The following is a 26,562-nucleotide window of genomic DNA, read 5'->3' on the forward strand; positions in this document are numbered from 1 at the left end:
ATGGAGCCAGGTTTCTTCCACATCATTTAAAGAAGGCAATGATGTGCATCAACAAACACTCAACGATCAAGTGGTGGTTAATTGGATGCTGTGATTTTGCCATGGACTCCAGCTGCTGACCATTGTAAGGTCTCGAGGTCTTTCAGTACAGCTTTACAGACCTTTGTCTTTGGATTGGACCTCCTGTTCATGCTGAGCCCCTCCACCACTCACTCCATCAGATGTCGGAAGAGGCCCAATCTTCCAGCTTACCGCTGTAATGAGATCCACACTTTTCCAGCACCTTGATGGTCACCACTGCAACAAACATCTGGCCAGGGTTGCAGCTAACCTATAAACAGTGCTGCTTTGTGACAATGACCCATAAATAATAATCTATTAGGAGAAGAAAGAAATTGAGAAGAAATGTACTTAGAACTAGTGAAATTGTCTGTGTAGACAGCAAGTAAGTTTTACATGATAATAATTCTTGATATAAGATTTTTAAACCTAGATTTAAGATTATGCTGTAAAATCAAGGACTGAAAATAAGTAAATAACATTGAAAACAAGCCAAACTGTCTCTCATGTCTGAAAGATACGATGTTCAGGTTGGTCATGTGTTACTTGGAGAAACACTGACTTATTTAATTGAAGCACAGGTTTGTATCAGTGAATTTAGATGAGATTAGACTTTATATATACCACATGATCAAATTTGGTCACAACAGGAGCTCCACTTTACACAATTAGTTATAGCTAATCAGGCTTGTGGCACACAAGAGGATAGGATATATATATATATATATATATATATATATATATATATATATATAAAAATTCCCCTCTCGCCCTCCGTGGGCGGTCACCTGTTTTTCTATTCCAAGCTCGGGTCCTCTACCAGAGGCCTGGGAGCTTGAGGGTCCTGGTCCTCTACCAGAGGCCTGGGAGCTGGAGGGTCCTGGTCCTCTACCAGAGGCCTGGGAGCTTGAGGGTCCCGGTCCTCTACCAGAGGCCTGGGAGCTGGAGGGTCCTGGTCCTCTACCAGAGGCCTGGGAGCTGGAGGGTCCTGGTCCTCTACCAGAGGCCTGGGAGCTTGAGGGTCCCGGTCCTCTACCAGAGGCCTGGGAGCTGGAGGGTCCTGGTCCTCTACCAGAGGCCTGGGAGCTTGAGGGTCCTGGTCCTCTACCAGAGGCCTGGGAGCTTGAGGGTCCTGGTCCTCTACCAGAGGTTGTTCCAGGGATCTGCTGGAGCCACTCCTCCAGTTTGGGGGTTCCTGCCCCGAGGGCACTACTGCCACCTTCACCTTCCAAGCCTCTCCAGCTCCTCTCTGAGCCCTTGGTATTTCTCAAGGTTCTCATGTTCCTTCTTTCTGATGTTACCATCACTTGGTGTGTATATATATATATATATACACACACACACACACACACACACACACACACACACACACACACACACACACACACACACACACACACACACACACACACACATATATATATACATATATACATATAGAAGTACAGGAGACCCAGATTGGGGGGGGGGGGGGGGGGGGGCAGCTAAAAGCGTGATGGCGGGATAGTGAAGCCCCGTGAGGAGGCTCAGTGTGTCGGTTTGTTGTTATAATGATTCCCCCGCTGCAGAGGGCGCGCAGGAGCCCCTCTGGTCCACCAGGGGTCGCCCTTCCCGCCCGGCCCGCCTCCTCCAGCGCTGCGTGGTGGAAGCGAACTGACGAACGGTCTCCACGACTCTCAGAATCGAAGATGGCGGTGTCGGTGTTCCCCGGCGTGCGGCTTCTCTCCATCGGAGACGCGAATGGAGACATCCAGCGACACTCGGAGCAGCAGCCCCTGCGGTTAGAGGTGAAGACGTCCCAGGACGCGGCTCTAATCAATCTCTCCAATGGTGAGCGGACCTTTCCGGCCGCGGCTGCTCCGATGGCCGGCCATGCTATTCAGCGGCTAGTTAGCGTTAGCCGCGAGCAAAGCCATCTCCGGAGCCCCGCTGGTTTCCCTCCTTTTCTCTTTAATAGTCGGCCTTGGTGCGGTGCGGCTGGCTTCCCGGGTCAGAGGGGCCGTTCGGTAGCGAGAGGCAGTTGGTTGTAGCGGGAGCGGGACTGAATGAACCATGAACGAGCTGAATGGGTTTTAAAGTTCCACATTAACAAAGCCACAAGCTCGAGCCGTGATGCGTTCACATCTCCCGTACTACTTCTTCCTTCGGATCCGGCGTCTCTCTCTCTCTCTCTCTCTCTCTCTCTCTCTCTCTCTCTCTCTCTCTCTGTCTCTCATACACACACTTTCTCTCAATAATTCACTTTCCCCACCGGAGGCCGGACTTTTCTTTTAGCTGATGATTTAGCCTGCGTTCCTGGTTTTGGAGCCGGGATCAATGAGCATCAGTGCCCCGGCCCCCGCACCGCTGGCTCTCCGTTCCGGTGGGTTCCTGTTCAGTTGGGGGGTTAGTTTAAACTCCCTGGGCTCGAGACGAGTCACAGAACGAACTTGTATTTGTGTTTGAGGTGGTACCGTGAGCCCGGGCCCTCATAACTTATGCATTAATCTTTGTTCTCATTGGAACAATAGCCTAGTCCCTCCGGCTCCTCCTCCTGAGTGCAGGCGGCCCCCCCCCCTCCCCGGCTCCCCGGTGTCCTCCCCGAGTCCCGCTCCCCAGGCCCCCTGACCCTCAGGTGTGCTCTCCGGGCCCCCTGCTGGGTGTCCTCTCCAGGTCTCTGCTCAAAGCTTCCCTCCAACTTTTATAGAAGTGTGTAGCTACTTTGTGGGCACAGCTGTAGGAACACGTTCGACCATCAGTGTCAAACACATTATAGTTCCAGGGCTACAAACTGTCCAATGACATCTTCAGTTGGCCAGATCAGTACAATTGAGCCAGAAACACTACTACATTTAATCTTTTAAGTTTTCGCTGTTTCACAGAGTATACATGATTAAATTGTCTAACATTTCACAGACCAAACTATTACCAACAAAAAGTATGACAACATGAAGTAAATTTTAATGAAACTAAGGCTCGGTACCAAAATTCTGTTCCAAGTAAAATCCAAATCAAAAACGGCGGGTACCCATTGGAGCTGGTCAATTAATCGAATTCTCATCGCGATTACGATTACGGCCCCAGACGATCTCAAAATTCAACATGAGAGCACAGTGCAATTTAACACCAAAATACTTCTGACCGGAAACCCCGCCTCTCTACAAAATAATGTTCCCCACGATGGTGATCAGCTAAGGGCATAATTCACCCAGTGACTGTGGTGCGGTGGGGTTTTCGAGCGGAAGTAGTTTTGTTGTTCCACCGTGTGTGCCCTCCGTTGGAGATGAGAGGGGAAAAAAGAGAGAAAAGAAAAGCGTTCGAATGGAAAATAAAGTTTGGAGTGTCTTTCCTCTGACTCAATTTTATTTCGTACCAATTTATCGAAGTATTTATGTTGGATTTATTTATTGAAGTACCTCTATCTATGTTGTATTTTATTTATTTCTTGTTTTCAAAAGATTGAGTGCAGTGCAACAGTTAGTTTTTTACTACTGCATTACAAGATATTTTTATATATTTAACAGGAGAGTCTTATTTTTAAACATTTTAAACAACTGTTCAAAATTCAAAGACATAATCGTGTAAGTAATTGTGATTTCAATCTTGCCCAAAATAATCGTCGTTATGATATTTTTCCATAATGGAGCAGCCCTTGTACCCATCATTTTTATTTGAGTTTATTTCTCAGGGATATCTACTGATTGTAAGCAGCTATTATATACTGAATGCACTTTAATTCTTGATGTTTATTTGCTGTTTTGCTGTTAATACAATGCATTTTAGTATTTTAGCACTAATGCTGCTCAGACAGGATTTTATTTTGGTTTACCAGTTTCTTTAAACGTAAAGAATTAAAGGTACTTTTGTAACATAAACAATTGGCCTATTTTTTTCACTATTTTGCAATCAAAGTAAGGAATCGTTAGGAACCGGAATCGATAAGCAGAATCGTAATCGGATTCCTAAACATCCTACTGATACCCATCCCTAAATGAATTCTTCTGGTGCAAAAAAAAATCTGAATAGTCGAATTGAATTGTGAATCTGTTGCATTCTGCTGTTTTTACAAACGGCCTCTGACAGCGGCCTGAGGCTGGTTTGACGGCAGCGAGGTGGCTTTCTGTCAATGCAGCATCACTAATGTCTCAGCTTGGGTCTCAGTGTTGTGCCTCTTAAGAAAGCTGCTAAAAAAAAATCAATGTTTGAAATTTGCTTGGTGGTTTGACCAGATTGGAGCCTCCTGCAGGCCAGTTTTGGGCTGGGATCCTGATGTTGGACACCTCTGTGTTAGATGGTACTGAGGGCTTCAGGCATATAGGAATGTATGTTGTAATATGTTGTATATGTATTAGAGGTGGGGCCGATACAATCCAGTATCGGTCTCGGGTTCAGATATCGACGTAATTCATGGATCAGAAATTTCCGATCCAACCTGTGGAGATTTCTGATCCATGAAGCCGCGTCGGCTTTCTTGTTGCTGAAGTGACTCCACAGTGTTTCCCTACAGCGGCTCTGCTCTGCTCACTGCCAAATGTGGAATGGATTTTCTGAACGGATGCGGGTCTCAATGAGATGCGGAGTATTGAGTCAGGAAATCCATTCCACAGTTTGCAGCCAGATTGGCATGCTACGGAAGTAGCACTGTGCAACTCCACTGTTCATGACATCAGGTTACTGTTTGGATGTACTTTACGCTCAAAACACCACAAAGCAAGACATCGACGGGAATGTTTGCAAAGTCGTTGTACAGCGAGGCGGATGCAGGTGATTCAGACCTCCGTGAAGTAGGGCTGCAACTAACGACTATTTTAATAGTCGACTCGTCACCGACTATTGAAACGATTAGTCGACGAATCGGATAATTATTAATTTTTTCTTAAATTTAGCATGAGGTTGCTTTAATTATGTGGCAAATGATAATCAACACAAGAAAGGTGGGTACTTCAATGAAAAATGCATCTTTTATTCAACTTTGCTGCTGATAGGCCATAAATCCAAAAATAAACAAACCTCTGTCCAAGGACAGGCAAATGTGTTTTATAAAAAAATAAATTACAATCAAGTAAACATTTCTTTCCTGTAAACCACATTAGCAGCAGTAACACATTAAATAAAAATAAAAATTAAATAAAAAAGCATTTTGTGAAGTGCATTCAGTTGTAAAAGAACTTTACCATTGTCAACAGTCTGAAATCGACGGTTTTAACAACGGACATGTGTAGATACACCGCTGAACAAGCATTCAGAGTTGTCCACATTCATGTTGAAAACATGGACTGTGTGCTACAACCTGGACACAAACCTGTCCTGGTGGACAGACCAGGTTTAAATTCAACATGAGGCTCAGGCTGTAATCTTTTTGTTCGCCGTACCCAAGCTAAAATGCTCCCAAACTTGTGAAGTTCTCCTGCTGCTGTGTTGGACGCCGCCATTATTTCTGTGTACGTCACCGCGCGTCAGAGACGCTATTGCGCATGTGCGACTCGGCAGAGATTGTAATGAAGTGAGATGCCTCACTCTGTTGGAAAAACCCGTCTAGCGACGAATGTCGACAATGGAATTCATTGTCGACAATTTCTATTATCGATTTTTGTCGACGACGTCGACGAATGGTTGCAGCCCTACCGTGAAGCTGCGTCCTACTCCACGCTAAACTCCCTGAAAATAGTCCCAATCGTTTGTGCTGCGTCAGAGCTGGAAACATTCTGTTGGTGCTGCGTTGATAAAGAATTTCTCCGGGGATTAATAAAGTGCTTGTGAGGTTTTAAAGATAGAACTAGTTTATTATGAGGTGACGTCACGCAGACCCCCACATTGTCCACATGGAACTAAAATACTTTGTACTGCTTCCTTTTCTGACCTTCTACTAACTTCAAGTTGTCTTTTGAGAGAATACATGCAAACATTCCTACATTTCATACTTGACTGCAGAGGGGAGTTTAGTACAGCGTCCTATAAAATCAATGATAATGATAATATTAAAGCAAACAGTCCTGGTATCGCAATAGTATAGGTATCTGCAGATATCCAGATTCGGTTTTCGGGGTCGGATCAGAAGTGAAAAAATGTGGATCTCTGCATCCCTAAATGCATCATAATTATTATGATGATTCGATTTGGGCAATTCTGTACCAATCTTCAGCGGGCCAGATTAAAAAGACCAGTGCAGGCCATACTTTGCCCACCCCTGATGGAGCGGGACCGTCTTTGACAGGGGAAAGTTGACGCAGCTGAAGCAGCCGATCCATTGCCGCGGACAATTTATTAAAGAGCTTGATAATCACTTTAACTTTGCCCAATAGTCGTTTGACACTTTCCTCCATGTGAATCATTTTCACCACAAGTTGCACTATGATGCCAAACCTAGATGGATAAGACAAAAACAGAAAAGGAAGTAGTTAAAAGCAACAGTTATTCTTCTTGAAATGTTCAGCTAGTCTTTGTTTACGTTAGCTGATAGCTCTTTAAAATCTAAGAGAAAACCATAAGGGAAGGGGGATGAGCAGGATTGGACGGAGGTGGAGTTGTTGATGATAAAATGTTTTCAAACTGCTGTGTGAAGTAAAAAAATTAAATTAAAGCAACACTGTGCAATTCAATAATCAATATATGCACAGACACACAGTGTGACACACATATGGCTTCATTGCTAAAAGTGAATGTAACCAGGCATAGCCCAGTATGACCGACATAATCTGAAATGATTTACCTTTGGTCATCTTCAGCCAGCTCATGGTCTCCGTTGTCACTCTCCGTGAATCGATTCTCCTCACCATCCTCACAGCTGCTCAGTTCAGCCTATTTTTAGTTTTGAGCTTTGCAACCGTGTTACTTCCATTATTGGCAATGACTCCGCATTTTGTGTTGTGGTATTCCCCAGTCCTCTGTGTATCGGTCAATGCAAGTGTTTACATATGGCAGAGTGTGGGTGAGGGCCCTGGTCAAGTCTCGGCAGTATGTGCTCTGTTTTGTTCTCCTCCATGCAACAATAGGAGGCACTAATTGCCAAAATGATGCCGTGCGTCCCTTTTTGGTCCATATGTCGAGGCCAATTATTTTGCATTCTCTGGAAAGTCTCGTAACATTTTAGTTTTCCGTCATTATAAAGCTTGTCAAATGAGGTTGTTGGTTTTTGTTCTTTGGTACCGTATTTTCCGCCCTATAAGGCACCTAAATACCTCAAATTTTCTCCAAAGCTGCCAGTGCGCCTTATCACCCGGTGCGCCTTATATATGGAAGAATTGCGCTACTTGAGACTGCTATTTGACAGCTGAACAACCAGAAGCTTTTATTTTGACAACTCTAACTTCTCAACCGGATCTTCAGAGCGGACGACACTCCACACAACACCTTCATCACTCATGGTTGCACACCAACATTCTAACAAACCAAAATAAACTAGATGAAATAATTACTCCCTAAACTGGGGAACAAAAACACATAAACACAATCAACACACACACAAGCCCAACAACAACCCACAATAACCTCCAACAACACAAAATTTGTCGCTGCAAGGCATGATGGGACATCCTGAGCTCCTCAGTGCAGCCGATAGAAACTCCCATAATTCATTGCAGCTGTTTGTGGTGTTTTAAATGCAATTATTGGGGGTTATATTTGGTTTGTAGTGTCGGTAATAATTGTGTTGTGTTGTGTTTTTGTTGCTTACTTCACGTAGTTTAGTTTATTATCATTATTATTACTGGTAGTTGTAAGTTGTCAACCAGCAGTGAAGAAGGTTTTGTGTGTAGTGTCCTCCTGGCATAGGCTGCAGGTAGGACTATCAAAATAAAGTGTGTGCACCTCTCTGGGTGTTAGAATCAGTGGAAAATGTAACCTAATAGCTTTGAGCCGTCAAGGTTGCTGACCACTGGCCTATTCCATGCGCCTTATAGGGCGGTGCGCCTTATATATGAACAAAGTTGTAAATTATGTCAATTAATGTAGGTGCGCCTTATAGTCCGGTGTGCCTTATAGGGCAGAAAATACGGTATATGGTCAGCCTCTTGCCAAAGGCCTTCATCGGGAATTTGAAATGGTCATCCTTAACTGTTTAAGTAAGGTTCGGTCCAGAGAGCGATTGCTTGCTCTTTAGTGCACTGGTCCTGCGAGTCTTCACCCGTATTGGGATCCTACTGCAAAGGTTGCTGGGATGCTTGACTGCATGCTGCTCTTTGGATCACCAGGTTTCACTGTAGGACATGTAGTCTGTGGCATCCAGATAAGGCAAAAACGAAGATATATTTAATTCCTCTGTATACAAAGTGGACCTCCAGTAAATATATACGGATGATTAACAACGGTAAAATGACCAACAATATATCTATTTTTAATATTATATCATATATCACTGCCTTCCACGACATGGCTTTCCGTCTTATTTTCTGCTGGATTATAAATAAATGATAAATAATGTCAATCATCACGTCTTTTCCACCCACAAATTCCATGTGCCGATGTTGTCACCTTGGTCCATTAACAGTGCGTGGCTGCCTTGTGCTCCATTTGCCCAAACATGGACCGAATGCAGGTGTGTTGCTGACATTGTCAGTGTTTGTCGGACAGATTGTGTGAACAGTTGGAGGAAATGCAGCGCATTTTGACCGTTCTGAAGCCAAGCCACTAACGTTTTCATCTCGTCTCCTCTTGTCAGCCAAAATGTCTTTTTTTCCCCCCAGAGAGTTATGTTTAGCTTAATTTCATGGCACAGATGACCTTGGATTGTTTAAGCTGACCAGTGCAACTTTTCTTTTCATGAACAATATTAGTGGATGAAGTGATGTTCTGCCCTGTCAGGGGTGTGTGTGTCTGTGTATCCCCTTGTCTGACTTCGGGTTCTGTATATGTTTTGTGCATAAAGAGAACATGTTTTTTTGAAGTGGCACTTTTGATCTGTTGATCGTTTTCAATGGATGGTTGTTTGGAGATGGAGATGCCCATAGTGCTCTTATTTACCATTTTATTTATGCAGCATGCTTTACGTAGCATTTGCAGACGATGGAATTGTTACCGATTTTCACTTCCTTATTCACTTCCGTACTCGACAGTGAAAGCAGAATGTTTCAACACTGCAGATTGGTTTGAAGCCGGTGCAGCATTGTGTTTGGATCCCTGGTCAAACGGACCCACGGTCCATATTTTGCAGCAGAGCAGAGGTCCGACGCATTGCGCAACTTTCATAAAACATTTAAATTAGCTGTAGAGAAATCAATCAACAGCACAGTTTATATGTTGCCTCAAATGTTATCGCAATAAAATAGGAAGTTTGTGACTGAGCCGCCATGTTGGTTTGGTTTGAACTCCAGGAGCTGACAGTCATCGAATGACAACAATTGTAGACACCGATAAGTGGCCCACAAGTGACACGCCCACACCAAGCGTGTTATTTTCAGACGCAATGCGTTTCCATGCAAGAGAAAGCACGCACACACACACACACACACAGGATTGTAAAGCACTAATGTGAAAACTGAGAAAGTGGCGTCCATTCAGGTGTGTTGAAACCGCGCAGGGAAAACCAAACGGTTCGATGTTTTCCTGAGATCCATTGCGTCCCCGGTGTCCCTGTCCCAGTCCAGAGAAGTCTCCAGGTTGCGTGGTTGGCTCTTTTCCCACAAAATGGCCCGCTCTAAATCCAAAGGCTGCTCTTAAGCACTGTGGAGGTGGGATTATCTCAGGCTGCCTGACGAGCTCAAAGTGAGCCTGCTGCATAGCCGCCATGTTTCCCTGCTCGGGGAAATAGCTTAATTTCACAGCATCATTTCTTTCTCTTATTCTTTTATTCACTCTAAGAATTTGGAGTTTTGAATTGAAGTAAATCGGAAAATATGTCGTCTGTGTTTTTCTCTCTGCTGTTTACATACACGGAGCTTATTGCTAGTTTTGATATTTTACTGTCAAACTGTTGCTAGTTTTCAAGACCAGAGGCCTAAACTTTGATGTCAGACTCCAGTTGAGTGACATAACTCCAGGGTTAATTCAGGAATATAGTACAATGATAGTGGTTTTATTAGGGCTTTTTTTTTTTTTTTTTACAACCCAACAGTGCACCTGAGAAAGTTCCTGACACACTTATATTATAATACTGCAAAGGCCCTGTAATGATCAGTCGTGATGTGTGATTCCTCTGATCCTCTTTCTGATTTGATATTGTTGCTGGTATTTTCTGAAACCAGTATGATACAGATGCTTTACACAAACGCCTAATCTGTGAAGGTAACTGAGTGTTTTGGTGCTTTTCTGCAAGAACCTAGTCGGCTCTACTCGGTTTTTAGTAGGATGAGCCGGATACCCGTCTGAAACGATTGCATTTTTACGAGTTCAAGTGTGATATGAGTAAAACTTGTAACTATTTGGTCTCTTGCTGAAGGAAAATCTTCATTTGGTAACGCACTGTCTTCACGCTCTGTGATTGGTCGGTCACACACAGAGCCCGCCCCTCCGGACACATATCTCTGTAGGCAGCTCATGCACACAGAGTGACAGTTGCTCCCTTCAGTACTCCTCAGGTGTTCTTCAGCTCGCCTCTATTTCAGTTTGTATGATATTTAAAGTTACTTGGTGAACTTGTTTCGTAACGTACGCGGTGCATTTGACAAGACTGAGCTGGAAACGGCTCGTCTCGTCGGACACTGCCTCCGCTCCGGTTGTTGTTGTTGTTTTTTTTACCGTCTGCTTGCTCTTAGTTTGGCTGGTGATGTAAAGTCAGTTGGAAATCTTTGCCCATGCTGAACACGGTGCTTTTGAAAAGAATACAGTGAACAAGGCTATTATTTCCCTGTTTGCTCTCACTGGATGTTTACATACATCATTAAAAAATAAACAGTCTTACTGACTCACATACACACATAGCTGAACACACAAAATATCCTATATGAATGTTTATTGTATATGGCTGTTCATAAAAATATTCTAAATGTTACAAATTAAGCTTTATATACTGTATATCGTATATAGTTTTTTATATATAAAATGTTGAATCTCAATTATGTGGCTGTTCTGTAAATAGTCTTCAAATAAACAATAAATAAAGCAACTCCTGATCAATCCATATTACAGTATTTTCCGCACTATAAGGACTGGATTATAAGGCGCACCTACATTGATTGACATAATTTACAACTTTGTTCATATATAAGGCGCACCACATTATAAGGCGCATGGAATAGACCAGTGGTCATAACCTTTATAGCTCAAAGCCATTAGGTTACATTTTCCACTGATTCTAACACCCAGAGAGGTGCACACACTTTATTTTGATAGTCCTACCTGCAGCCTATGCCAGGAGGACACTACACACAAAACCTTCTTCACTGCTGGTTGACAACTTACAACTACCGGTAATAAACTAAACTACATGAACTAAGCAACAAAAACACAACACAACACAATTATTACCGACACCACAAACCAAATATAACCCCCAATAATTGCATTTAAAACACCACAAACAGCTGCAATGAATTATGGGAGTTTCTATCGGCTGCACTGAGGAGCTCAGGATGTCCCATCATGCCTTGCAGCGACAAATTCATGTTTTGTGTTGTTGGAGGTTATTGTGGGTTGTTGTTGGGCTTGGTGTTGTGTTGATTGTGTTTATGTGTTTTTGTTCCCCAGTTTAGGGAGTCATTATTTCATCTAGTTTATTTTGGTTTGTTAGAATGTTGGTGTGCAACCATGAGTGATGAAGGTGTTGTGTGGAGTGTCGTCCGCTCTGAAGATCCGGTTGAGAAGTTAGAGTTGTCAAAATAAAAGCTTCTGGTTGTTCAGCTGTCAAATAGCAGTCTGGAGTAGAGCAATTCTTCCATATATAAGGCGCAACGGGTTATAAGGGGCACTGGCAGCTTTTGAGAAAATTTGAGGTATTTAGGTGCCTTATAGTGTGGAAAATACGGTAATTTCAGACTTAAAATAATGTACTGATTTAAGCCCCACTTCCGGTTTAGGCCCCGCCCACTCAGAGTACAGATACGGATACACATCATTTAGATGGTTGAACAGATACAGATAGTGGTGTACTCGCTCATCCCTAGTTTGTAGGCTTTTCCATTACCTGTTAGTACCTCGTACTAGGTATTGTTCTACTACCTACTTGGTTGGGGTTCCAACCGAGCCTTGTAAAGCACACAAACTCGCATGAGCTACTATTAGCTTACTGAGAAAGCTAATATGTGGTCCAGTTTGCATCCTCATGTTCAGCTTGATACTGTGGTATGGCTTCCCCAACTGGCCTGTACTTTTCCAGTGTTTGACGTTGCCGCCTGCAGCCGTCTCTGGCTCTCTTGGTTTGCGTTACATCTACACCAGGGGTACTCAAATACAAATCTTCAAGGGGCCACAGAGATATTTTTCAGTGACTCAAAGGTCCATTTATTGAGGTCGGTACTGTACTGAAATATTCAAAAGATGTCCTTTTTATTCAAAACAATAACAACTGCAGTTAAATGAAATATAATTTCCATTTTGACTAAATTAAAATAAATATTTGAATAAAACAAGAAATGACACCTGTTCATGGGACCAAAAAAAAGGAGTCAAAGTGTAACGAAAAACTATTTTACATCCTTCCTGTCAGTATGAAACACTGCTTAATGGGAGAAAGGGCATCTTGTGTCTTTTGCCAGTTTTTGGAACTTTGGCTCAAATGGTGTGATGGCCAGGCGGACACACTGTTGCAAGTGTTCATTGCTAAGATAGATAGATAGATAGATAGATAAATACTTTAATGATCTCCAAGAGAAATTCACAGTAAGTGCACTGCGGTACTGGTTCTTCACCACATTCATTGTTGAGAACGCAGATTCGCAGCAGTAGGTTGATGCGAACGTCGTCAGAATGTGAAGTGCCATCTTCTGCAGCAGAGGGAAACTAGCTGCAGTTACCATCTTCGTCCAGAAGGTGATAACGTCACACTGAGTCTCTTTCAGTGCAATGTTTTCCTGCAGGTCAATTCGCTCACTTTGCAGTGAAGCAGCTGTGGCCCATGGAAAGATTTGTTGTGCTTCTGAAGTGAACTCTCTCAGATTTCTGACCAAAAATGGATTGTCAATGCAAAGAAGGACTTGCTTTCCCAATATGAAGTCATCGAAGCGTGTCTCGAAGTTTTCAATCAGCTTCTCCACAAATTGAACATGTTGCTGATGAGCTGCTTTGTCTTTGGTCTGTTCCAACAGTTTGGGGGAAATGAAGCAATTCCTCCTATAGGTAAAAATGAAAAAGGTACAATCAATTAAAAAAAGGGGCATGAAGTTTAAAAAAAAGAAAAGAAGTAAAACCCAGATAATGTGTGTGGTAGAAAATGTTAAACAGCCGACCTGTAGGTCACTCTTGAAGACTTCCAGTTTCCTTTGGAAAGCCCGCACTGCTGAGATCAGGTCACACACTGTGTTGTTCTTCCCTTGGAGCTTCAGATTTAGGTTCTTCAGGTGAGATGTTATGTCAGTCAAAAATGCCACAGCTTCCATCTTTTCTGGATTTTGCAGGAAGTCTGTGAACAGTTTTGCTTTAGCACTCTTTTGCTCTGCCATAAACACTTGTAGTTCATTCCTGATGGCCCCAAAACGCTCCAGGACCTTGCCTTTGCTCAGCCGTCTGACGTTGTTGTGCAGGAGCAAATCGTCAAAGGCAGCATTGACCTCTGTCAGGAACGAGCGCAGCAAACGACGCTGCAGTGCAGATGATGCTCTCAAGAAGTTTATGAGTTTCATCATTGTCACCATGATTTCAGAGTAGATTTCCCCAAGACTTGCACAAAGGACGGACTGGTGAATGATGCAGTGAGAAGATATCAGGTGAACCAGTCCTTTCTCTCCGCCCATCATAGATGGAGCTCCATCAATAGCAACTGACACAACTTTCTTCACATCAATTTCGTTTTCATTCAGCATTTGCAGTATTGCCTTGTAAATGTCTTCACCTCTTGTCTGTCCACAGAGGTTTACCATGCCCAACACATCTTCAACAAACTCCCTTCTTGACTCGTCAGAATATCTCACGAAGACCATCGACTGTGCATTATCAGTGGTGTCAGTGGATTCATCCACAGCTAGGGAAATGCAAAATGCATTTTTGATTCCATCACACAGCTGCTTAACTAGATCACCTGCCAGTACTTCAGTACGTCTGCTTGCTGTGGAATCTGAGAGGGGGACTTGCTTAATTTGAGCTTTAATTTCTTCTTTTTGTTTGCCTTCAAACATTGTGTCCATCACTTCAGTCATGCATTCTCTTAATATTTCTGCATCTGAGAATGGCTTCTTGTGTTTGCCCAAAATCCAAGCCACTCTAAGTGAGGCTTCTGTTGCTTTTTGTTGTTGTGTCATAGATGTGACAAGAATCCTGCTTGCAGCTTGATATGGTGATTTTAGCGCATTTATTTTAGTTGTTCTTACCTCTGAATTTTGAGGATATGTTTCTTCAAAATGTGTGTGCTTTGCCTCATAATGCCGTTTCAAATTGGAAATCTTCATCACAGCGATAGTCTCCTGGCATATTAAGCACATGGGTCTTGTGCTGCTTGGAGGGAGAATGAATGCACATGTTTCAGTCCATTCTTCTTTGAATTGGCGATTTTCACTGTCCACCTTTCTTTTGGCAGAGAACTTGGAACACGCCATTTTCATGCAATCTTTTTTTTTGTTTTTTCCTCTGTGGCTCCTTCTCTGGCAAAGTGGCAATATGAGGACGCCTTCAAAAGCGAAAGTGAAACTTAAAAATGCGCTGGCAGCGCCACCCAGTAGAAGGCTGTGTATGTATGGTTGGCATGGAGACAAGTCCCGATATACACGTGTTGACCCAACCACAACACGTACCGAAGGAATAACAGTTCGGGGGCCACAAATAGGCGGCCGGCGGGCCGGAGGCGGCCCGGAGGCCGCCTATTGAGTACCGCTGATCTACACCCACACTGAGGTGGAACTTTATTGTCATGGAAAGTGACCAGAACCGAGTCCCATCTGTTCAAAAGACACAAAGACGAGCAGCTTCATTTCTTCTTTCTGTGTGCGCCAAACATAATTTGAAGCATTGCTGGTCAAATAATGTATATATTTTTTGTGATTACTATTTTATGATACTATCATAAAATAAAATCAAGTTCATGTAATAAATAAATAAATAAATGGAGCAATAAAGAGGGGCAAACGGGGTGCCTCCCCGGGAAACATTTAGAAAAAATAGACCTTTAATGGTGCATTCTAAGGCAACGTAGACTACTGAATACTGAATTGTGACATGATGAATTGTAGGGCCAGTTGATATTCAATGAAACAAACACCAAATATGTTATGAAGGAAATGTACTTTTTTTTTAAAGCACATAACTGAACCAATATAAAGATGTACACAATATATACATATATACACATGTATGTAATATCTACAAAGATGTATACAAAATAGGTACTACCGTATTTTCTGCCCTATAAGGCGCACCGCCCTATAAGGCGCATGGAATAGACCAGTGGTCGGCAACCTTGACAGCTCAAAGCCATTAAGTTACATTTTCCACTGATTCTAACACCCAGAGAGTTGCACACACTTTATTTTGATAGTCCTACCTGCAGCCTATGCCAGGAGGACACTACACACAAAACCTTCTTCACTGCTGGTTGACAACTTACAACTACCAGTAATAATAATGATAATAAACTAAACTACGTGAAGTAAGCAACAAAAACACAACACAACACAATTATTACCGACACCACAAACCAAATATAACCCCCAATAATTGCATTTAAAACACCACAAACAGCTGCAATGAATTATGGGAGTTTCTATCGGCTGCACTGAGGAGCTCAGGTTGAATTTGTTGCTGCAAGGCATGATGTCCCATCATGCCTTGCAGCAACAAATTTTGTGTTGTTGGAGGTTATTGTGGGTCGTTGTTGGGCTTGGTGTTGTGTTGATTGTGTTTATGTGTTTTTGTTCCTCAGTTTAGGGAGTCATTATTTCATCTAGTTTATTTTGGTTTGTTAGAATGTTGGTGTGCAACCATGAGTGATGAAGGTGTTGTGTGGAGTGTCGTCCGCTCTGAAGATCCGGTTGAGAAGTTAGAGTTGTCAAAATAAAAGCTTCTGGTTGTTCAGTTGTCAAATAGCAGTCTGGAGTAGCGCAATTCTTCCATATATAAGGCGCACCGGGTGATAAGGCGCACTGGCAGCTTTGGAGAAAATTTGAGGTATTTAGGTGCCTTATAGTGCGGAAAATACGGTAAATTAAAGGTGACCAGTTTTATCTTGAGTGGGTTGGAAGTTGCTCTTGAAAGTTCTTCTTTGTTGTGGCGCTCGGCGTACATAATGAAACTTTCTTTAATTTTGCAAGATCAAACAATTAGTATTGAAAAATTACTATAATCTCAACATAAAATCAATTTTGATGTCGATTCTCTCACGATCCGATCTTTCCTCTCAGGCGGCTGAAAATGGCAGTTTGTGGAAGCCTTAACACAATCTCAACCCATGGCTTCAAGCCCAAGGTTCAGACAGAAGCATGGCCTGCATGTATTGGTGCACCCCCAGTAGTACAGTGTGTATAGATGTGTGACCGAGAGGTGAGGCAGCACAGCTGATTGACGCCACGTACTTAATTGCCTCGCTGCCCATAAAGGAAAAGTGGCTCAGACACAGGAGTGAAAGGCGGGGGAGATGCAGCTTCAGCAGGAGAGCCTGAGGCCACGTTTATCTGAACAAACGGTGATCTTTCTTTGCGTTTGGTCTGCACATTTACACATAAACGCAGCTACGACTCACCACAAACGAGGATTCCTGAAAACTCCGGCCACAGTGGAGATAAAATCCATGTCTCCGTTTGCATATAAAGGAGGGTAGGCCAATATTTACATCACAATTCGTGACTAGAGGTATAAATGACCAGCTTCATCACGATATGATGCAATATTGATATGATTGGATGACTGTTTGCCGATATCACAAAGTCTGTCGCAATTCGATTTGATTTGATTCACAAACCTGCGATCGATATAATGTGATATATGCCCGTCTCACACAATCATTTCCATTTATATCTACTCACAAAAAACTACTGAAATATGATTTGACTATTTTATTTCTAAGGTCTTTCATGTACCAGGCATTAAATAAACAGTGTAAACAGTATTCTTAAAGGTATACAGGAGGATTTTCAGGAATTTTAGGAAAGAACCGCCCTCTCCACCGTTTGAAAAAAATGCGCATGCGCAACGCTGTACCTGCTCCCGAGACGGAACGCCTACTAAAACGCGTGCGAGAGACGTGACGAGCCCAGTTCTCCTCGTGCACGCTCTGTTTACAAGTCACAAGTCGGCACCACTCACATAAGCTCACTTTACAAGAAGATTTGCACCAGAGGGGGTGAAACTGTGTAAAAATGTGGGAGAATAATGCGTGGGGTCGGCCACCGGCATGATGAGAACCGTGTGGAGTGAGCTGCGTGCAGGGACGAGCACGTACGACGGCCTTACGTCATATATCACCAGAATGATTGACAATTGGGAGGACCAGTTATTTTGATGATCCACCCGGAAGAAGAAAATCCTCTACTATACCTTTAAGTAAAAAAAAAAATTGACAACTTGTTCACTATAGTTTCACATTCCTCATGTTTAAGTGCATTTTTTTTTTTTTTTATCAGTTAACTTAAAGAGCCCTTGATAACCTTTCAATGAGGTTGCAGAACAATTCACATCCTATAAAACAAAACTCGAAAGAGCCGCAAGTCCTTTCTATATATAAATTAAAGTAGGATTTTTTTGTAAACCTTCACTCTTTTTTTAGTGAAACAAATCACTGAACAGAACTCTAGTCAGACTGGAGTCTAGAGGTATTTAGTAGTTCACGACAGCCGTCTTTCTTGGCAACGCTGTAAGGTCTCATGTCTTTACAAAACAAACGTGAAATGGCACCTGTGATGCTCGTCGCTTTTTTTGAGTTGTTGCTCAAATCTGGCACGACATCAGACATGGTTCCGGCCGAGCGAGCGTGGAGGTCGAGCCCGTGCTTCTCCTTTAGGTGCCGTTGTGTTTCCCCAGTATTTTAACTTGCACTGGCACTATTTGCATAGGGCGTGAGTTTTATCTGTTGAGCCGTCTTTCTGTCAGAATCAGAAATATTTCCATACCGCCGATTTATTTCCAACAGATGAGCGTATGTCGTCATCTTCATCCTTTTTTCGGGCTGCTCGCGCTAGCCATGACTGCATCGTGCACACTGTGTGAAGCCGGCGAGAGTGCGCAGGAAATGGTGACACAGACGTGCTATGGGAATTTCAGAATATAGGCGTATCTTAAAGGTGACATTGTGCATCGATGTAATTGTATCATTAATACATTAATCGATGTATTGATGTGGATTGATGTATCGTTATCCTATTCGTGACGTCCTGTTTTTTCCAGGATTCTTATTGGCTCTCATACCTTCATGCTTTTTGCTACCCTGCCCCCTACAGGTTTGTCATGCTCATAGCAGCTCTGAACCAGCTGTATATGTGGGTCAGTGTAGATTAAGATTTTTCTTTTTTAATTTAGAGGGGGGGAAACTGGGTACGTGTACACGTAGCCTGAAAAAGGCAATGTGTCTGTGTGTGTTTTCATTTCATTTGTTTTTATATAGATTAATAAAAGAATGGTAAACTCTGAATCTGTCTCCATGCCTCTGGGGGTGAACATGATATACTGGAAAGATTTGTGCTTTGGTAAAAGATGTATACCATGAAGATGACATGGGTACTGATGCAGTATCGGTGTAGAAATAAGCTAAGCTAACATTAGCAGCTAACTCATGTGACAAGGAAATGTGAACGTTTCAGTTCAAAACTTGAGATCGATGCCTTAAACTGTCCATCTAAACTAAAAACGGCCTCAAAGCTGTTTAATCTGCCTCCACAAACCATCAAAAAGTAGCCGTTTGAAGCTTCTTCACACATGGAACAGGCAGTAAAATACATTCAGTTGAATCAACTCCATTTTAATTCCATAGCAGACTTAAAGCAACCATAGCTGAAACAAAGTGCTTTACATAAATAATCCTAAAAACAATAAAAGATGAGCAAAGTGTCATGAGGTCAAAGCCAGGAAGTGAAAGCAGGTTATGAGTTGTTTAAAAACCTCAAGTATAAAACAGCTGGTGAAGCCAGAGAATGAAGAGCAGCTGGTGTGGAAGGATCAGGACTGAGGCCAGTGTTTTCAGAGGTGCATGAAAAGCACCCTGGAGCCATGTCAATATGCTAATCAAACTTCTGTCACTTTAGACCTGCAACAGCTTTATGATTTCCTCACTTGAAATTGTTGAACAAGATTTTCACTTGAAACTTTTAACTTTCAATTTAAACCCCATTGCTGCAGTTTGAGTGTTTCTAGTATATTTTAACGTACCTGCTACTTTGGTTATAGTTTGAAACTAAAACTGTTCTTGTCGATTTACTTTCTCATACATGTTTTTGCATTTAGTTTAGCTCACAGTGGAGCTGGAGATGGTGATTAACTATCAAGCAGCAGTAAGAAACACACTTGTTTAACATAGATACAGTGGGGAGAACAAGTATTTGATACACTGCTGATTTTTGAAGTTTTCCCTCTTACAAAACATGTAAGTAACGTCTGTAATTTGTATCAAATGTACTCTTCAACTGTGAGGGAACAAAAAAACAAAAATGCAGAAAATCCCAGTGGATGATTTTTAAATAATTAATTTCCATTGTATTGCATAACAAGTATTTGATACATCAGACAAACAGAACTCAATATTTGGTACAGAAACCTTCGTTTGCAATGACAGAGATCAGACGTTTTCTGTAGTTCTTCACCAGGTTTGCACTGCAGCAGGGTTTCTGGCCACTCCTCCATACAGATGTTCTCCAGAGCGTTCAGGATTCAGGCCACTCCTCCATACAGATGTTCTCCAGAGCGTTCAGGTTTCAGGCCACTCCTCCATACAGATGTTCTCCAGAGCGTTCAGGTTTCAGGCCACTCCTCCATACAGATGTTCTCCAGAGCGTTCAGGTTTCAGGCCACTCCTCCATACAGATGTTCTCCAGAGCGTTCAGGTTTCTGGCCACTCCTCCATACAGATGTTCTCCAGAGCGTTCAGGATTCAGACCATTCCTCCATACAGATGTTCTCCAGAGCGTTCAGGTTTCAGGCCACTCCTCCATACAGATGTTCTCCAGAGCGTTCAGGTTTCAGGCCACTCCTCCATACAGATGTTCTCCAGAGCGTTCAGGTTTCGGGGCTGTTGCTGGGCAACACGGACTTTCATCTCTCCAAAGATTTTCTATTGGATTCAGGTCTGGAGACTGGCTAGGCCACTCCAGGACCTGGAGATGCTTCCTATGGAGCCACTCCAGGACCTTGAGATGCTTCCTACGGAGCCACTCCAGGACCTGGAGATGCTTCCTACGGAGCCACTCCAGGACCTTGAGATGCTTCCTACGGAGCCACTCCAGGACCTTGAGATGCTTCCTACGGAGCCACTCCAGGACCTTGAGATGCTTCCTACGGAGCCACTCCAGGACCTTGAGATGCTTCCTACGGAGCCACTCCAGGGCCTTGAGATGCTTCCTACGGAGCCACTCCAGGACCTTGAGATGCTTCCTACGGAGCCACTCCAGGGCCTTGAGATGCTTCCTACGGAGCCACTCCAGGGCCTTGAGATGCTTCCTACGGAGCCACTCCAGGGCCTTGAGATGCTTCCTACGGAGCCACTCCAGGGCCTTGAGATGCTTCCTACGGAGCCACTCCAGGGCCTTGAGATGCTTCCTACGGAGCCACTCCAGGGCCTTGAGATGCTTCCTACGGAGCCACTCCAGGGCCTTGAGATGCTTTCTACGGAGCCACTCCAGGGCCTTGAGATGCTTCCTACGGAGCCACTCCAGGGCCTTGAGATGCTTCCTACGGAGCCACTCCAGGGCCTTGAGATGCCTCCTACGGAGCCACTCCAGGACCTTGAGATGCCTCCTACGGAGCCACTCCAGGACCTTGAGATGCTTCCTACGGAGCCACTCCAGGACCTTGAGATGCTTCCTACGGAGCCACTCCAGGACCTTGAGATGCCTCCTACGGAGCCACTCCAGGACCTTGAGATGCTTCCTACGGAGCCACTCCAGGACCTTGAGATGCTTCCTACGGAGCCACTCCAGGACCTTGAGATGCTTCCTACGGAGCCACTCCAGGACCTTGAGATGCTTCCTACGGAGCCACTCCAGGACCTTGAGATGCTTCCTACGGAGCCACTCCAGGACCTTGAGATGCTTCCTACGGAGCCACTCCAGGGCCTTGAGATGCTTCCTACGGAGCCACTCCAGGACCTTGAGATGCTTCCTACGGAGCCACTCCAGGGCCTTGAGATGCTTCCTACGGAGCCACTCCAGGGCCTTGAGATGCTTCCTACGGAGCCACTCCAGGGCCTTGAGATGCTTCCTACGGAGCCACTCCAGGGCCTTGAGATGCTTCCTACGGAGCCACTCCAGGGCCTTGAGATGCTTCCTACGGAGCCACTCCAGGGCCTTGAGATGCTTCCTACGGAGCCACTCCAGGACCTTGAGATGCTTCCTACGGAGCCACTCCAGGACCTTGAGATGCTTCCTACGGAGCCACTCCAGGACCTTGAGATGCTTCCTACGGAGCCACTCCAGGACCTTGAGATGCTTCCTACGGAGCCACTCCAGGACCTTGAGATGCTTCCTACGGAGCCACTCCAGGACCTTGAGATGCTTCCTACGGAGCCACTCCAGGACCTTGAGATGCTTCCTACGGAGCCACTCCAGGACCTTGAGATGCTTCCTACGGAGCCACTCCAGGACCTTGAGATGCTTCCTACGGAGCCACTCCAGGACCTTGAGATGCTTCCTACGGAGCCACTCCAGGACCTTGAGATGCTTCCTACGGAGCCACTCCAGGACCTTGAGATGCTTCCTACGGAGCCACTCCAGGACCTTGAGATGCTTCCTACGGAGCCACTCCAGGACCTTGAGATGCTTCCTACGGAGCCACTCCAGGACCTTGAGATGCTTCCTACGGAGCCACTCCAGGACCTTGAGATGCTTCCTACGGAGCCACTCCAGGACCTTGAGATGCTTCCTACGGAGCCACTCCAGGACCTTGAGATGCTTCCTACGGAGCCACTCCAGGACCTTGAGATGCTTCCTACGGAGCCACTCCAGGACCTTGAGATGCCTCCTACGGAGCCACTCCAGGACCTTGAGATGCCTCCTACGGAGCCACTCCAGGACCTTGAGATGCCTCCTACGGAGCCACTCCAGGACCTTGAGATGCTTCCTACGGAGCCACTCCAGGACCTTGAGATGCCTCCTACGGAGCCACTCCAGGACCTTGAGATGCTTCCTACGGAGCCACTCCAGGACCTTGAGATGCTTCCTACGGAGCCACTCCAGGACCTTGAGATGCTTCCTACGGAGCCACTCCAGGACCTTGAGATGCTTCCTACGGAGCCACTCCAGGACCTTGAGATGCTTCCTACGGAGCCACTCCAGGGCCTTGAGATGCTTCCTACGGAGCCACTCCAGGACCTTGAGATGCTTCCTACGGAGCCACTCCAGGACCTTGAGATGCTTCCTACGGAGCCACTCCAGGGCCTTGAGATGCTTCCTACGGAGCCACTCCAGGGCCTTGAGATGCTTCCTACGGAGCCACTCCAGGGCCTTGAGATGCTTCCTACGGAGCCACTCCAGGGCCTTGAGATGCTTCCTACGGAGCCACTCCAGGGCCTTGAGATGCTTCCTACGGAGCCACTCCAGGGCCTTGAGATGCTTCCTACGGAGCCACTCCAGGGCCTTGAGATGCTTCCTACGGAGCCACTCCAGGACCTTGAGATGCTTCCTACGGAGCCACTCCAGGGCCTTGAGATGCTTCCTACGGAGCCACTCCAGGACCTTGAGATGCTTCCTACGGAGCCACTCCAGGACCTTGAGATGCTTCCTACGGAGCCACTCCAGGACCTTGAGATGCTTCCTACGGAGCCACTCCAGGGCCTTGAGATGCTTCCTACGGAGCCACTCCAGGACCTTGAGATGCTTCCTACGGAGCCACTCCAGGGCCTTGAGATGCTTCCTACGGAGCCACTCCAGGGCCTTGAGATGCTTCCTACGGAGCCACTCCAGGGCCTTGAGATGCTTCCTACGGAGCCACTCCAGGGCCTTGAGATGCTTCCTACGGAGCCACTCCAGGGCCTTGAGATGCTTCCTACGGAGCCACTCCAGGGCCTTGAGATGCTTCCTACGGAGCCACTCCTTAGTTGCGCTGGCTGAGTGTTCCAGGTCGTTGTCATGCTGGAAGACCAGCCACGACCCATCTTCAATGCTCTTACTGAGGGGAGGAGATTGTTGGCCCAGATCTCACCATACATGGTTCCATCCATCCTCCCCTCAACACGGTGCAGTCGTCCCGTCCCCTTTGCAGAAAGCATCCCCAAAGAATGATGTTTCACCTCCATGTTCACAGTTGGATGGTGTTCTTGGGGTTGTACTCATCCTTCTTTCTCCAAACACGGCGAGTGGAGTTTAGACCAAAAAGCTCCACTTTTGTCTCATCACACCACATGACCTTCTCCCATTCCTCCTCTGGATCATCCACATGGTCATTGGCAAACTTCAGACGGACCTTGACATGCTGGCTTGAGCAGAAGGACCTTGTGTGCAGTGCAGGACATTAATCCATGACGGCGGAGTGTTACTGATGGTTTTCTTTGAGACTGTGGTCCAGCTCTATTCAGGTCATTGACCAGGTCCTGCGGTGTGGTTCTGGCCTCATCCCTCACTGTCCTCATGATCATTGTTGCCCCACGAGGACAGATCTTGCATGGCGCTCCAGACCGAGGGAGATTGACCGTCGTCTTGAACTTCTTCCATTTCCTGATAATTGCACCAACAGTTGTTGCCTTCTCACCAAGCTGCTCGCCTCTTGTCCTGTAGCCCAGCCCAGCCTTTTTATCCCTGATGTCCTTGCACAGCTCTCTGGCTGGTCTTGGCCATTGTGGAGAGGTTGGAATTTGTTTGAGTGTGTGGACAGGTGTCTTTTCTACAGGTAAGGAGTTCAAACAGGTGCAGTTAATACAGGTAGTGAGTGGAGAACAGGAGGGCTTCTTAAAGAAGAACTAACAGGTTTGTGGGAGGCTCAATTCTTACTGGTTGATAGGCCATCAAATACGTAGGGCATGCAATACAATGGAAATTAATTATTTAAAAATCATCCACTGTGATTTTCTGCATTTTTGTTTTAGATTGTGTCCCTCACAGTTGAAGAGAACCTTTAATACAAATTACACACCTCTACATGCTTTGTAGGTGGGAAAACTTCAAAAATCAGCAGTATATCAATACTTGTATGTGGCTTTAGCTTCGTCGGTAGAGTGGTCATTTCACAATCAGAATGTTGCAGGTTTGATTCCCATCTCCCCCGTCCACATGCCCAAGTGTCCTTGAGCAAGACACTGAACCCATAACTGCTCCAAATGGCTCGACCTTGCATGGCAGCCACTTGTGTGAATGTGATTAACTTTGTGTAACAGTGTAAAGCGCATTGCGGGCTCCTCAAGCAGTAGAAAGTCCTGTATAAGACAAATCCATGTATGATTTGACGTTAAGTTTGTTAATCACATATAAATAAAGTTGATATTACTGCACCAGAGGTAGATAAAGAAACTAAATGCAGGCGGCCTCACTGTTCTTCAGGGGCTTTAGTCCATGTTCTCTGCAGACTTGTAATATGTCCTCAATTCTTCTGTTCTATGTTCACTATGTCGTTTTGCAGGAGAGGAGGCGAGTGTGTTCAAGTGTTCCGTTTCCAGAGACACAGAGTGCAGCCGTGTGGGGAAGCAGTCGTTCATCATCACTCTGGGTTGTAACAGCGTCCTGCTGCAGTTCTCCTCGCCTGCAGGTATGAGACTGTCGCTACAGACTTCACCATCCCATAAATAACAGCAATTATGTTTTTTATGAAGAAAAACTTTTCAGCAACACGTTTTAAAAGAAATGCTGAGAGTGACATCAAAGAGTCAAATGGTTCCCGAACTAATGTCTTGGTGGAGGCACTGACAAAGAACTGAGTTCTTAAATTAATACACTTTTCACAAGTTTGACTGTTCCATATGCTAAATACACAGATGAGCACTCTGCCGTCCATTGGAAAACAAAACATCCCTTTTTTTATTCAAGCTATTTTCGAAGTCAATTTAAAGTCCAGATCCTGAGAACAAAAGAACTGAATTCAAGAACTTTTCTCTTCTCTATACAAGAAATTCCAATGTGAATAAAATATTGTTGAAAGTTGCAAATCATTGTATTCTAATGTCACAGAGTAGACATGTTTTTATTAACCCCTTGGGGAATTCTTGCAACATAGCTCCAGACAAAATAGCTCAGAAGTTGATTCATCTGTCGTATGTTTTTGTGTTGCTGAGATGGTTGTTTGTTTTTTCCGCTTCAGACTTTCAGTCTTTTTACAACCTGTTGAAGAATTGTCGTGGACACCTGGGCGAACACTCGGTATTCAGCGACCGAACAGAGGAGTCCTCTGCTGTGCAGTATTTCCAGGTGAGCATTCACATTTTACAGTCGCGAAAACATGTGACCTGATCCATCTGAAGAACCAGCCCACAAGTAAAACTGCTCACACTGACATTCAATGGCCCATGGAGTGTCAGCTGGGCTGCATCACCTTTACCAAACATGTTTCGGTGTGTTCCATCTGGAGGAAAACTTATGTCGAACGCTGCCGTTTCAGCCTTTATGTGCCCCAGTGGCATTTTTCAAATGTGCAGTTCATAATTGAGTAAAGCTGCAATACATCTTAAATAATGTACAGTCATTGTGCTGTAAACATTTACAATATGTGCGTATTGCAACAGACTGAATTGTGTTGAATAGCGATGTAAGAAGATATATATATTTATATCAGTTAAAAATCGATGCAGATAAGGAAGGATTTTACACCAACATTTCTATCGGTGTACACTTTTTAAACACTAGGGGGCACTCTGCTTTTCACTTCGCTTGGGCCCTTTTACAAACTTCCAAGTGAAGAGGCCTTGTTCGATTCAGAAAACCATGAGGGGGCGCTGTTTGTTGTTTTTATAATGAAGCAACACACTCGTGTATGCAGAGAACAATATACTGTAAACATTAACACCAAGGAAAGTACCCGACATTTGAATGGATAAATTGATGCTACTAGCGATGAATCTCAACTACAAAACTAAAATCTGGACTGGGAGTCAGGCTACTATGGAGGCTGCCATGTTGGTTATAAACACATGAGAAGAGCAACTATTTAGCACGGCGGAGGTACGCATGCGCAGTAACGGGGTTCCTTAGCCTCTGGCTGTTTCTGCAGTGGAGAATCCAGCATCACAGAAAAGTTCCACCTTGGGAGTCAGGATGAAAAAGTGACAGTTGAAGGGACTCCTGGCTTTTGCAGTTACACTCGTTTGCTTTTGTGATGGAAACAGAGCCTTAGTAACTGCGGTGGCCTTTGAGGAAAGAATTTAAGTGTGTATTGTTCTTAAACAACTGC

At 44.6% G+C, this 26,562-nt stretch overlaps 1 protein-coding gene across 2 annotated transcripts in view; it reads left to right on the forward strand.

The window, feature by feature from the left end:
• Positions 1–1,748: 1,748 nt before the first annotated feature.
• Positions 1,749–26,562, forward strand: part of carm1 (coactivator-associated arginine methyltransferase 1) — a gene marked incomplete at its 5' end in the record, with an annotated part of 51,461 nt that continues 26,647 nt past the window's right edge. For both annotated transcript variants that reach the window (XM_080511470.1, XM_080511469.1), the window contains 3 exons: positions 1,749–1,890; positions 24,802–24,927; positions 25,477–25,583. In XM_080511470.1, the coding sequence (XP_080367596.1) occupies positions 1,749–1,890; positions 24,802–24,927; positions 25,477–25,583 (375 nt within the window). The remainder of the gene's footprint in view (positions 1,891–24,801; positions 24,928–25,476; positions 25,584–26,562) is intronic.

This window comes from Blennius ocellaris (assembly GCF_963422515.1).
Source record: "Blennius ocellaris genome assembly, chromosome: 16".
Classification (NCBI taxonomy): Eukaryota; Metazoa; Chordata; class Actinopteri; order Blenniiformes; family Blenniidae; genus Blennius; species Blennius ocellaris.